This window comes from Lampetra planeri, chromosome 27 (assembly GCF_965212315.1).
Source record: "Lampetra planeri chromosome 27, kcLamPlan1.2.h2, whole genome shotgun sequence".
In the NCBI taxonomy this organism is placed as follows: domain Eukaryota; kingdom Metazoa; phylum Chordata; class Hyperoartia; order Petromyzontiformes; family Petromyzontidae; genus Lampetra; species Lampetra planeri.
The window spans coordinates 9,849,604-9,861,821 of record NC_136133.1 but is presented as its reverse complement, the minus strand read 5'-3'; the positions used below and the strand labels follow the sequence as shown (position 1 = coordinate 9,861,821).

The 12,218-nt window shown below is 48.6% G+C and overlaps 1 protein-coding gene across 3 annotated transcripts; it reads right to left on the bottom strand.

The window, feature by feature from the left end:
- Positions 1 to 3,591: 3,591 nt before the first annotated feature.
- CHMP3 (charged multivesicular body protein 3) lies at positions 3,592 to 11,264 on the bottom strand. 3 transcript variants are annotated; one of them, XM_078607463.1, is made up of 7 exons: positions 11,022 to 11,264; positions 9,660 to 9,742; positions 9,055 to 9,115; positions 8,022 to 8,201; positions 6,175 to 6,296; positions 5,902 to 6,016; positions 3,592 to 4,898 (listed from the first exon to the last, which is right to left on the bottom strand). In XM_078607463.1, exons 3-7 carry the CDS (start codon positions 9,080 to 9,082, stop codon positions 4,759 to 4,761), a joined length of 585 nt encoding a protein of 194 aa, XP_078463589.1. In that variant the 5' UTR covers positions 9,083 to 9,115; positions 9,660 to 9,742; positions 11,022 to 11,264; the 3' UTR covers positions 3,592 to 4,758. The 3 variants fall into 3 exon arrangements, with proteins under 3 accessions (XP_078463589.1, XP_078463588.1, XP_078463590.1); XM_078607462.1 differs by lacking the exon at positions 9,660 to 9,742; XM_078607464.1 differs by lacking the exons at positions 9,660 to 9,742; positions 11,022 to 11,264 and adding an exon at positions 10,970 to 10,992.
- Between the last annotated feature and the right edge of the window lie 954 nt (positions 11,265 to 12,218).

The window sequence follows — 12,218 nt, the reverse complement described above, 5'->3', positions numbered from 1 at the left end:
GTCGGCTCGCTATGGGGGCTGTAGGCGGGTATCACGGGGGTCGTGTCAGGCCGTGGCACTCCGCGTGAACCCAATAGGACACGTGACCGGATAAAAGGGGGCCAGGGGCCCCAGGGGGAAGCTTGGGAGTCACGTGGTTGGGGGCCCGGACCTTCCCGAAGAATCGAGAAGGGGGGCGTGGCCTGGGGCGGAGCCGGCAACGCCGGAACGGTAATAAGCGGGGTGTGAACTGGGAGCTGGGCTGTTGTACTCCGGGATGAAGCCATGAGAAGTCCTCAAGTCTCCGATTGTCGTTCGTGACAAAGCAGCCGTCACCTGCCTTGGTCACGCTGTGTAGTGTTCCCCGAGTATTAGTGAGATTAGGAACGGTGGTCACCACCTTATGTATAGTGTTCACGTTGGTGTTGTGTTAATAGTGTCGAACCCATTACATGTACGCAATTTGAACTGACATATTTTATCTATTTTGTGTATTTATTTTTAGCGGTTAGCTTACCTTTCCTATACTTTGCGCTCCTATCGTTTTGTTGTATTGTTTGTTGTTGTAACTCTCTGACCCGCCCCTATTGGACACGTGAACAAGAGCTTCATTGCTCATCGGATTTCTCCAGGATAAAATTAGATTATCATTTTACAGCAAGGTGGATGGTAGCGACACTGAAACGCGATGTACGGCGATAGCGTGGGGAGGCCCTCATCCAGCATTGAGAGCTCTGCAGGAAATACTGATCGCGAGTTGGAATCAAGCAAATACATCCAACATATATACCCTATATCATACATGTCAACCCATTATCAGTGCCTACCTTATTACAGACCAATTCAGAGATTATTGGTTACCCCGTGCCCTTATAAATATCAACGTTCATCCTACAAATTCCCATCACAAGGGAGAAACACTATACTTTTTTTGCCCGTATTGAAACGGCTGTATGCCGTATGGACCTGAAAACTCAATTTCCCTGGACAAGGATACGGGTAAACCGTATGGGTTGACAGGTATGCTATATACACGTATCTTAATTTTCAGATGACAAAAGAAAAATACCCAGACTGTACCCTGGGTAATTGTTCAATACAAGTTTTAAAGCTTTGTTAATGACAACGGCAAAACGGTTTCAAGAGTCAAGGTCGGGAACGTCATTAAAGCGCTGCGCTGACGTCACTCCCGCAAACAGCAGACTCCGCTGTAACTTGACAGTGGCTTTTGATACTGACGTTTCGGGCAACGGCCCTTCTCCATGTCGCCGATTAAATGTTTTAATGCTGTTATTGCCAGTGCAGTTTGACAAGTGTGCAGATGTCGTTAATTCTCACCTCCAATTACCGCAGTTGGCAACGTACGATGCGAAAGAAGTTCAACCATGCGTACAGTACATACAATTGTGCGTATGTATCGCTGCCAACGCAGTGGCATAACCAAATCATCTGCTTTGATCATGCAGTAGTTTTATCCTTTAAGCTTCATTTAGAGTTCGTACGAGGCGAACGCGGTGCGCAATTGAAACGCATTAAACGGAAACACGAACGTGACATTTGTATTTTATGGCAACGTAAAAACATGAAAGTCATAATAGATTTTCCAGAAATGCTAAAGATGCAACATTTATGTGTTTGCGTGAACTGCATTTTCACTGGCAACTCTATAATCATGCGTTCATGCACTACCGTTTTACACTAAGCTATTCTAGCAGGTATCTATTATTATCACTATCATTGAGCTTGTTTAACCGGCAAAGTGAGAGTCTCAAGACTATTTCTCACGAGGGTCCTGCCAAGTGTTTCGCGAGAGTAGGGGGGGGGGTATGTTTCGGCGGTGTGTGATGCCAATGGAGTAATTTACAGGTATTTATTTCAGCATTGGGACGTTTTGGCGAGCACCAATTCCATCGCGGATCATTTTAGCTTACGGTAGGTGTTGTTGTAAAACTCGAGTTGCCACGATTTTAATTATCACTATACTATGTCACATGTCATGATATATTGCCATTTTTACTTTCCCATAAATCGGAAATCTCATATCCCCATTTTGTACTGTCTTGCATTTTGCGCTTTGCTGTGCCTTCCCATTACAAATTAAGATTGCTTACAAGTAATTCAACTGTAGTGTAGTCAAGACTGCCGTAAGTATTTTAACCATTGCAAGGTTACAATCTAAAAGTATCTGCAACTTCAACTGACGTCGAGGAATATATTTGCAATGCCGCCAATTACTCTCATTTTGTTCCACAAAGTAAAACTTTAATTGAACCGAATGGCTATTTACTTCCAACTTCAATATCGTGTTGTCATTTCAGATTGTCAGGAGAGAAAATATGTAAGAAAATGTTAATGCTACGTTCTGTCGTTGCATAACGGACGATAGGATTATCGCGGAACTAAAATCAGTATCGCCATATTCGCCCAAAATTACCCGAGAAGCTACGAACCCATCACCGACCTGCTGTACCGCCCCCTACAGGCAGCGCGTGGGTTGCGCTAGGAATCTACTTTTCTATTTTCTTGGTTCTTTCGGTAAAGTCACGTAGAAGGGAAGTAATAAAATAATAAAAATAAAACATAATACAATAATTCTCACGACGTTTCGGCCACGACGCAAGTAGCCGTCCTCAGGTGAAAACCAGGTCTGTTGAGGCGACAGCGTCTTTTCTATTGTTTCCCACAACTGGTTGACATGAAATCATGAACTCAAATAGTAAAACAGTTAAACACGTGGGGCTCGCATAACGAATCACTTCAGCGTACATAACATGAAGTACCACTTTGCGAGACGCTAACCTGTGCCGTTTTATGAACCCGACTGGCCCCAGCCAATGGAATATCCACCACTGGCTCTAGCCCCGCCAACACATGAAATGAGCAAAACGAAACACTTTGTATTCCGCCATTTTTCAAACGTAGCGGCCTTCCAGTATATAAGATATCACGTGACACGTGCGTACCTTCCTTGGCCAATCCGCTGCTGGACGAGATTCACCCGCGCATTGTGAGTTGTGTGGGGGGTTATTTGACCTAAGTTAGTGAATGCGTGGCACAACAATCAGGGCAACATAACAGTACAAACGATGTTGGTGCACTGCCCTCTGCAGAACCAACACGTAGCCCCGCAGAGAAAGACTCAACGGAGACGCGAGGAGGAACCGGACAAGCGAGGAAAACCCAGGTGGGGGGCCGGCACCAAATTCCTCTCCCCCCCCCTTTCCTACAGTGCAGCATTACAGGCCATCACCTATCCAAGCGCAACCATGCTTAGAATGATACAAAATCGGGCGCATTGTGATTTTGGTATTAAGTGTATTGTATATAAGGGTGTGCAGTATATATCCTGAAGTGGTTAGTGCAGTGCGACAAGACACATTAGCCTGAGTTTGACTCCCGCTATCTGACATCTTTCCAAAATTGGTCATTATTTTATCTGGGCGACCATGTTTTTTTCTGTCGATAGAGATGTTTATAATGTTCCGATGATTTGAGTTTCACAGATTGATTTGCGAACTTAAACCACACGTTTATAACATTTTGCACGAAAAACAATAAAATACTCTGTGGATTTATATGGCGTATAAATGCAACCTCATCTCAACACCTACAGAAAGTGGGCATGTTTGTTTATTGAGAAACAGGCAGTCAGGCAGAGACAGAAATTGTAGTGTGAATTTAAATAGAGGCAGGGACCTGATAGCAGAGAGGGATGGGGTAAGGGGAGTTTCCAGACTAAAGGAACAGCAGAGGAAAAAGAGCCCACTTCCTTCGTTGCTGGAGCAGGGAATTGCATGGTGGGGAATAGAGATGAGAGGGGAGAAGTAGGAGTGAGTGGAAGGGGGTTGAGTGAGATGAAATGGGGAGAGGTAGGACAGTGTGTGGAGGGGAATAGAGTAAAATGATATGCCTTCAATCTTAGCTTTACTCACCGCAAAACACAAGCGTACAATAACAGCAACCCACCTAGGTTTTAATATAAGACTTAAACACAACAAATAACTCTTAATAGTTACACACCGAGACTATGTGTTCGAGGCTGCCTGACAAGTTCGCAGCTGTTAATGATTAAACAAAAATCGCCTAACAAGTGAAGGCTGCATGTCGAGAAGCTCACAAAAGCCTAACTTTTTAGTCTTCAAATACAATACCAGACTACCTAACCCTTACATGAAGTATAAGCTAACTTTTAAAATTAAATCCACTTTTCAATTTACCTAAAAAAAGCTTGATGCTAAACTTAACCCTTAGTCCTGAACCTTAATCACGATGTTACCTGTAGCCCCTAAACTAAACCTTACGCCGTAACTGCCTAAATTTGACCTGAATTCCCTAACCCATAAAGAAAATACCACAGGCAAATATTACACAGACCGCCAAAGTCTTATACACACAAGTGTTGCGTACGTATTACGACCGTTATTCTGACAGGATTATCCTTGGAGAAGGGGCAATTGGTGTTATGTCCGTGTATAATTTAGTAAGGCATGATGTGTGGTGCGGTTTACTGTTACGCATTTGTGTTGTGGTTTTTGTTTTTGCGCATGGCGTGTGTTGGTGATGATGTCCGTGTAAGATGTAAATTTTAAGTATGTCTGTTGAACTTCTTTCGCATTGTACGTAGCCAACCGTGCTAATCAGAGGTGTGATTATGACGATAGTCAGAATGGAGTGATGAGCATGCATGGCAAGTAGTTATGCGTGTGTCGGGTTGCTGTTCATGTGGCGTGGCGTGTTGCTATGCGTGCGTGGTGTTGTGGGGTGATGGTGCGGTGCGCTCTAGCTGCGCAGTGCTTGCAGCCGGGCCTGCATCCCCTCCACGCCTTCCTCATCCTCGCCGCTCGCGGTAGCCACGCTGCTCGCCCCGGGCTTCTCGGGCAGCGCGTCCATCACCTTCCCAGGGGCCTTGCCCAGCGCTCCTAAAAAGACAAAGATCTCCCCGGTATAGCCTTGGATGCATGTATGTTGAACTTCTTTCGCACTCGACGTAGCCAACCATGCTAATGGCCTTATCAGACTGTTGGCGAGTACCTACGAAGGCCGGCACAGTGAAGAGGGGGTAGGTGGCCAGCACCACACCTGGCCGCCTTTGTCTGCATAGTGGCGATGTATACACATCACACTAGGTACTCATTTTAGGAGGCCGAGTCGATATAGGGGAGGCCCAGGACTTGTTCAGATAATATAATCATCACTGGCGTTGGACGTGAGCGGGAATCGAGCTCTGGTCACCGAGTTCGTAGCACAGCATGCTAACCACTGCACTACCGCTCCTACACACACACACAGGTATGTACACAAAAAAAAATCCCCCGTTTAACCTTTAACAGACTGCTGGGACAAGAGCGGTTAGTGAGTAGCTATGAAGGCTAGCAACGGCACACAGGAGGGTGGGTGACCAACACCAACACCACACCCGTGAAAAAGACATTCATAGCTCATCGGATTCCTCCAGTCTAAATAAAGATTGTGAGCTTTCTGTATATTAGCCACCTGGTAATCCGATTGTGAGCATAGCTCTGCCGCCCTCCATTGTTGTACACAGTAGCATCCATCATTAGCCTCCTTTACAGATGTCGACGTTGACACTGCAAGTACCAGTCATCGGCAAGTCCAACCAGCTCCAAATCCCCCTATATCACGTAAGCCCATTTATTCATTATCTCGTACCGTGTCCATTTAGTTCCCTCTATCCGGCCAAACAAAAGTTCCTTGAGCATGCGGTGGCTGGGCCTGTGGGCTCCATGACCCAGCCAATGCAGCCTCCTCGCCTGCAGGAAGGGCTCACTTATGGGATTATGTCCAGATTTTTCAAAGACCTGTGAGCTATGGACACAATCCAGTCTGGTTAGTCCCATGTATCGTAAGCAGGCCTTCTCACAGCACGTACACACCAATACGCACACACAGACACGTACGTACCAGCCGTCACTTCGTAAAGGATCTTGTCAATCTCGGCATCGGCTTCCTCCTCCAGATCATCTTGGTCCTCCATTCCCTCAAACGTGTCGTCCATCATCTCCTCAATAATACCAGCCTGCAGGAACATCAGCCCATCCACATCCATCAAGGCTGAAATGAGGACAACGGCAATGGTAATAATGACAGTGCTGGTGATGGAAATGATACAGCCATTGGTCACAATGATTATGCTAATCGTGGTCACCACAGTGCTGATGGTGAATGAGGCACCACCTTCATCATCTCCTTGGAGAGCTCTCGCATGGCTGCCTGGATCTCGGGAACGCGAACCAGGCTCTGCATGGCTTTCATCACCTCGGTGCTCCGTTGCAGAGCTCCCGACATCTTCTGGAGCGCTGCACAAATACAGCCACACAGTCTTACAAGATAAATATCCCCTGTATAGCCTTTTACATAGCAACAACAACAACCGCCATTCGCGGTGACGTCACCACGACGCTTGTGCCAGGCTATGTGCACCTTGAGGCCACGTGAAGTGTCGAATGCCCGCTGGCTGGTCACGGGGCAGACCCAGATGCCACAGGTCGACTGAGACGAATGGCTGATGCACCATCTGTGCCCCCTACTGTGCCAACTTGCTGTGCTTTAGCCACCCGGCGCTCTGCTCATTGTTGTGAGCATCGCTCCTCCGCCCTCCGTTGTTGTTGGAGGGCGACTGCCTCCAACTGCCCAGCAGCGTCCTTCACGAGCCTCCTCCACAGAGGCCGATATTGACACCACTGGTACCAGTCATCGGCAAGTCGACACAGCTCAACGTCCTCCTGTACCACATCACTCCATCTCTTCTCTAGCCCGTGTCGTGCCCGTTTAGCCCCCTCGATCCAGCCGAACAAAAGCTGTTTAGGCATGCGGTGGCTGGGCATGCGGGCTACATGACCCAGCCAACGCAGCCTTGCCTGCCGGAGGAGCTCACCGATGGGACTTTGTCCACATCTTTCAAGGATTTGTGAGCTCCTCACACAATCCAGCCTGGTTAACCGGCAAAGATGTTCCATTAGGCGGGTCCACGTTTCGCGAGCGTAGAGAAGGGAGGGAATGACCGTGGCGGAGAAGACCCGAAGCTTCGTGCGGAATGATAGACGAGGTAGCTTCCACACAGCGTTATGCAACCGATGAAAAGATAATGCCGCTTGACTGATTCGGAGACCTCTGCTGTTAAACCGGAGCCGGTCATGAGCATAATGCCAAGGTGTGGGAAACTCTCCATTCTCTCCACAACTGCCCTATTACCAATTGGGAGTTGTGGGGGTGTAGTGTCCGATGGTACAAAATACCCAGGCAGGTGCTTAGTTTTGGTGGGGCTGATGGTCAGGCCCCACCTCTTGGTGGCAAGCTCCGGGTTCAGCAGCAGCGCCTCCAACTCCTCCTCTGAGTGAGCAGCAATTACCAGATCATCGGCATACATAACGTGGTTGAGCAATAGGGAGCCATCCCTTGACCGCACCCGGGCATCGATCAGCCTCCCATTGTATCTGTACTTTTACATAGCACCACACAGTGCACATACAGCACACACATCACCACAAAGTACACACGTATAGCCTTTACAGGCTGTTAGGGCTAGTGCTGTTCGCAAGCACCTATGACGGCCGTCACGGCAGACGAGGGGGTGGGTGGCCAGGTCCACGCCTAGCGTGCCTTTGTTTTCCGATGTTCGCCAATAAGTGGTGGTGACGTCACCACGGCACTTGTGCCAGGCCACGTGATGCGTCGAAGGTTCGCAGGCAAAAAATCATGGGACAGACCCAGGTGTTATGGGTTGACTGAGATGACTGGAAGATGGACCACCTGTGCTTCCTACTGTGCCAAATTGCTGTGTTTTAGCCAACCAGCACTCCGGTCGTTGTTGTGAACATCGTTCCTTCACCCTCCGTGGTTGTTGGAGGGCAACTGCCTCCAACTGCCCAAGAGCATCCTTCATAAGCCTCCTCCACAGAGGCCGATCTTTACACTACTGGAACCAGTCATCGGCAACTCCATACACACAGTCACACAGCGCTACTGTCACCGATCCCCGCACACACACAGCCACAGGCACAAAGACACACTCAGTCACGCACACAGCTGGTTCTTCATGGTCATGATGACGCTGTTCATCTGAGCCTTGGAGGCGTGCAGCTTGGAGATGGCGCGGCGCGAGCGGATCAGCTCCTTGGCCAGGATGACGCAGACCTCGCGCTCATTCTTCTTGGCGGCATCCTTCAGGGAGCGCTTCACCTTATCTTCCTCGCGCTGGATGCCTGGGCACGCGCACAGAGAACGTGTCCCACCGTGTTTACTGGTTCCTTAAGTTATTCTAGGTCACGTGGGCATGTGAGTCGCTGACCCACGATGAGTGTGGAGCGGATAATTACTATTACCATTCTTTTTTTATTTTACCAGGCAAGGCCCACTGAGCTATGTAGCTCTTTTTCAGAAGCGACTTGGCACAAATGAAAGCTCAACGAAGTGGCTTGTCATCCGGAAATTTCTAGCAGTGAAATACTCTAAACTCATGTTCATTCTAAATGTGGAGGGAAAAAACCAGCGGACCGGGAGAAAAATCCACGTGACCACAGGGATAACATGCAAACTCCAAATATACAGGCGTCAGAGTCGGGATTAAACCCACAACCTCCTTTATACAGGAGAGGTAGTTAACATCTCACCACTGTGGCACCCATGTGAGTCGCTAACCCACGATGAGTGAGGAGCAGATAATAATTAAACCAGCGTGCTCATGTAAACATTTTATTTATTTGCAAGCATGGTATATCCACAGAATAATTGAAAGTTGACTGTATTGGTCACCGTGGCGCCACTGTGGCAAGATGTTAACTACCTCGCCTGGTTTATAGGATGTCGTGGGTTTGATCCCGACCCTGATGCTTGCTGTATATTTAGAGTTTGCATGTTCTCCCCATGGTCGCGTGTATTTGGCTGCTTTAAATTTCCACGTGACAAGCCACTACATTGAGCTATCGTTTGTGGCTAGGTCGCTTCTGAAAGAGAGCTACATAGCTCAGTGGACCTTACCTGGTCAAATAAAAAAATGTTTATAGCTTTTTTTTATCTCTAGCAATGTGCGCGAGTCTGTGCGTGCGGGAATCTCACTGCGTATCTGCCTGTCGATGCCTCGCATCTCTTTGCGGAGTTGCGTGGACCACTCGTTCACCTGTCCGGCACACAAACATTGATCGGGCGTTCAACTTGTGCAGACATTTACTGGCTAACAGATGCAAATGCAGAGATCGCCCATAAAGCCCACACACAGATGCTACTGCGTGGGCTTCCGCGACTGTGCTGTGAAGCTCTCCCAATGTGTTTTTCGGGTTGTATTGGGGTGTCGTTCGCTAAGATGTCCGACATTTTTCTCCACGGGATTCTCCAGTTTCTGAAAAAAATCTCCCCAGCACATGAAGCAAAATGTCAAATATTATACTATAAGCAACACGCGCTACAACATGAATAAAGATCCCCCGTATGGCCCTTAACAGATTGTTGGGGCAAGTGTTGTTTGCGATGAAGCACTTACAACCTGAACACGCAGTATAGAACCTACATACTGTTTGGGACATGTTCAGAACGCACTCTAACTCATCAGGATAAAAAAAAAATCACGTACAAAGCCGAAGAGATCCACCGTCACTCCACCGAAAATAGGCTACAGCATGGGACGGGAAAAACGTGTTCATAAACAAAGTGCTGTTAGCGAATACCTATGAAGGCCGGAACGGCACACGAGGGGGTGGTGGGTGGCCAACACCACACCCGGCCGCCTTCGTCTCTCCAGTGGTCATGTCTACACACCGCACCAGGTACTCATTTTAGGCCGAGTCGACCTAGGGAAGGCCCAAGAAGGGTTCAGATAATCGTCACTGGTGTTTGTTGTGAGCGGGAATCGATCCCGAGTCGCCGGGTTCGTAGTGCAGGGCGCCACCGCTCCCCAAAGATCCCCCGTGTAGCCTTAACAGACTATAGGGGCAAGTGCTGTTAGCGAGCACCTATGAAGGCCGGCACGGCACACGAGGGGGTGGGTGGCCAACACCACGCCCGACCGCCTTTGTCTCCCTAGTGACGATGTTTACACACTGCACCAGGTACTCATTTGAGGCCGAGTCGACCTAGGGGAGGCCCGGGACCGGTTCAGATAATCGTCACCGGTGTTGGCCGTGATCGGGAATCGAACCCGGGTCGCTAGCTTCGTAGCGCAGCGCGCTAACCGATACACTACCGCTCCCCACAACATAAACACCCAGACACATAAACACCCAGACACATGAACACCCAGACACACAAACACCCAGACACACAAACACCCACACACACCCAGACACATAAACACCAAGACACATAAACACCACACACATAAACACACACCCCAGTGGCTTATGTCAGCGTGAGAGGCCAGATATGTAAAACATCCTCCCCTCGAGTACCCGATGCGTGCGGCTAAGATGCTACTTGGAGTGACGGATATAAATATTTGCAAGACCGCTTGGTTGAAGCCTTCATCCATCAGCGGACAATTTATGGCTGCTGATGGCGTCACGAGATTGCTATAATTCACAGCCGAAGAGAAAATGTAAAGTATCCTCCCCCCAAACACATTACGCCTAAGCGTGTAGCTCCAATAAACATTTGGTCAGCGGTCCGAAGTGAATTAACTCCAAAAACACTCAATAAACGCGGCCAGTTAACGTCAACACTTGTATAACACGTAGACGTTCGCGACCAATATTATCCGTAAGTTTGTTTGGGTTAGATCGCGTAAATATAAATGCGTCGTTAACCCCGCCACAGCCAATTAGTAAGGTTTGTCACGCTCACATTCGGTTGTGTTGGAGCATAAACCCACTACGGCATTTACAACTTTAGTGACGATACGCGGGTAATAAGAAAAAAACCACAGCATCAGGCGACATCCATAGTTGTGGAGAAATCCTCCTGTTTCGATCCTAAACAGAGGGGTAAATTACACGTTTATATATCCGCAATATAACCCCTAACCACTCCAAAATAAAAACACCTCCAGTGTGCATCGACGCTTGTAAACCGCGGGACTCGCCACACGGCCTCACCATCTCCCTGGGAGGTTTATCCGAACTCTTGCCAAACAGCCCCATGGTTTCTTCGGCAGCTATATATAGAGAGAGCGAACGCTAAGGGTATTCCACCGTGGTAATAGTCAAACGTTGTTTTTGATAATCGGGATGAACACGATCGTTGATTTTAGTCAAAACTAATCAAGACCGCCGCCCGATTGTCAACAGCTGCGGACGCTTCCGGGGCACGCGTCGTTGACGTCAAGTAGCGGCGGCGGTGATGTCACGCGTGTCTCACGTGACGGCGGCGACGTCACGCGTGTCTCACGTGGCGGCGATGACGTCACGGCGCCGCGTGACGTCACGCGTGTTTCACGTAAGGACGTCATGTATTCTAGATTTGAAGCTTTCGTGACTGCAAGGGTTCATACTCTTAGGTTTTTTCGGTAAAGTCACGTAGGTAAAAAAATAATAATAATAAAATAATAATAAATGAAAAGTTACTAAATTAAACTTCATTTGGAGCTTTCGTGACTGCAGGAATTATTCTTTGGTTCTTTCGGTAAATTAAATCACGACGTTTCGGAGGCAACACAAGTCCCCGTCTTCAGGTGGGACCGTCAGCTAAATTTACTGTATAAAGATTAAAAACAAATTTTACCTACGTGACTTTACCGAAAAAAGACGTCACGTATGTTGCAGTACGGTTGGGACTTCTTTCTAGCACGGACTTATTTTGGTGTTTCCGCCGTGGTTGGCACAGTAGGGGGCACGGCTTGTGGTGCGTCTACCAGTGGTCATCCCAGTCAGCCAACCCATGGCACCTGCTGGGTCTGTCCCCAGCGAGCATTTGACACTTCACGTGGCCTCATAGTGCACCTAGCCTGGCACAGACGCCGTGGTGACGTCACCGTCACTTAGTGGCGAATGGCGGTTGTTGGTATTGGACTTCTTTCGTCGCCCGACGCCGAGCGACCGTTGCTCATCGGGAGGTGCGGAACGTCGCGACGTGAGCGACGCGATGATGTGTTCGCGGTGACGTCATCACGCAAACTGGCTAGCCGGCGTTAGGGGCCGTCCATAAATGACGTCACGCGATTTTGGACGATTTTTGACCCCCCCCCCTTCGTCACACGGCGTCACAAAAAGTCAGACCCCCCCTCAAATGTGACGTCACAAAGCTCTGCCCCCCCCCCCCCAAAAATAAAACATGCTTCAAATCGCTTTGAACTA

Excerpts from the sequence above, each read along its gene's own strand:
- CHMP3 (XM_078607462.1), bottom strand. The coding sequence starts at position 11,066 with ATGGGGCTGTTTGGCAAGAGTTCGGATAAACCTCCCAGGGAGATG. Across the intron at positions 6,297-8,021 it reads GACCATGAAGAACCAGCTGT|CGCTCCAGAAGATGTCGGGA; the intron begins GTGCGTGACTGA and ends GTATTTGTGCAG. Across the intron at positions 6,017-6,174 it reads TCTCCAAGGAGATGATGAAG|GCTGGTATTATTGAGGAGAT; the intron begins GTGGTGCCTCAT and ends ATGTTCCTGCAG.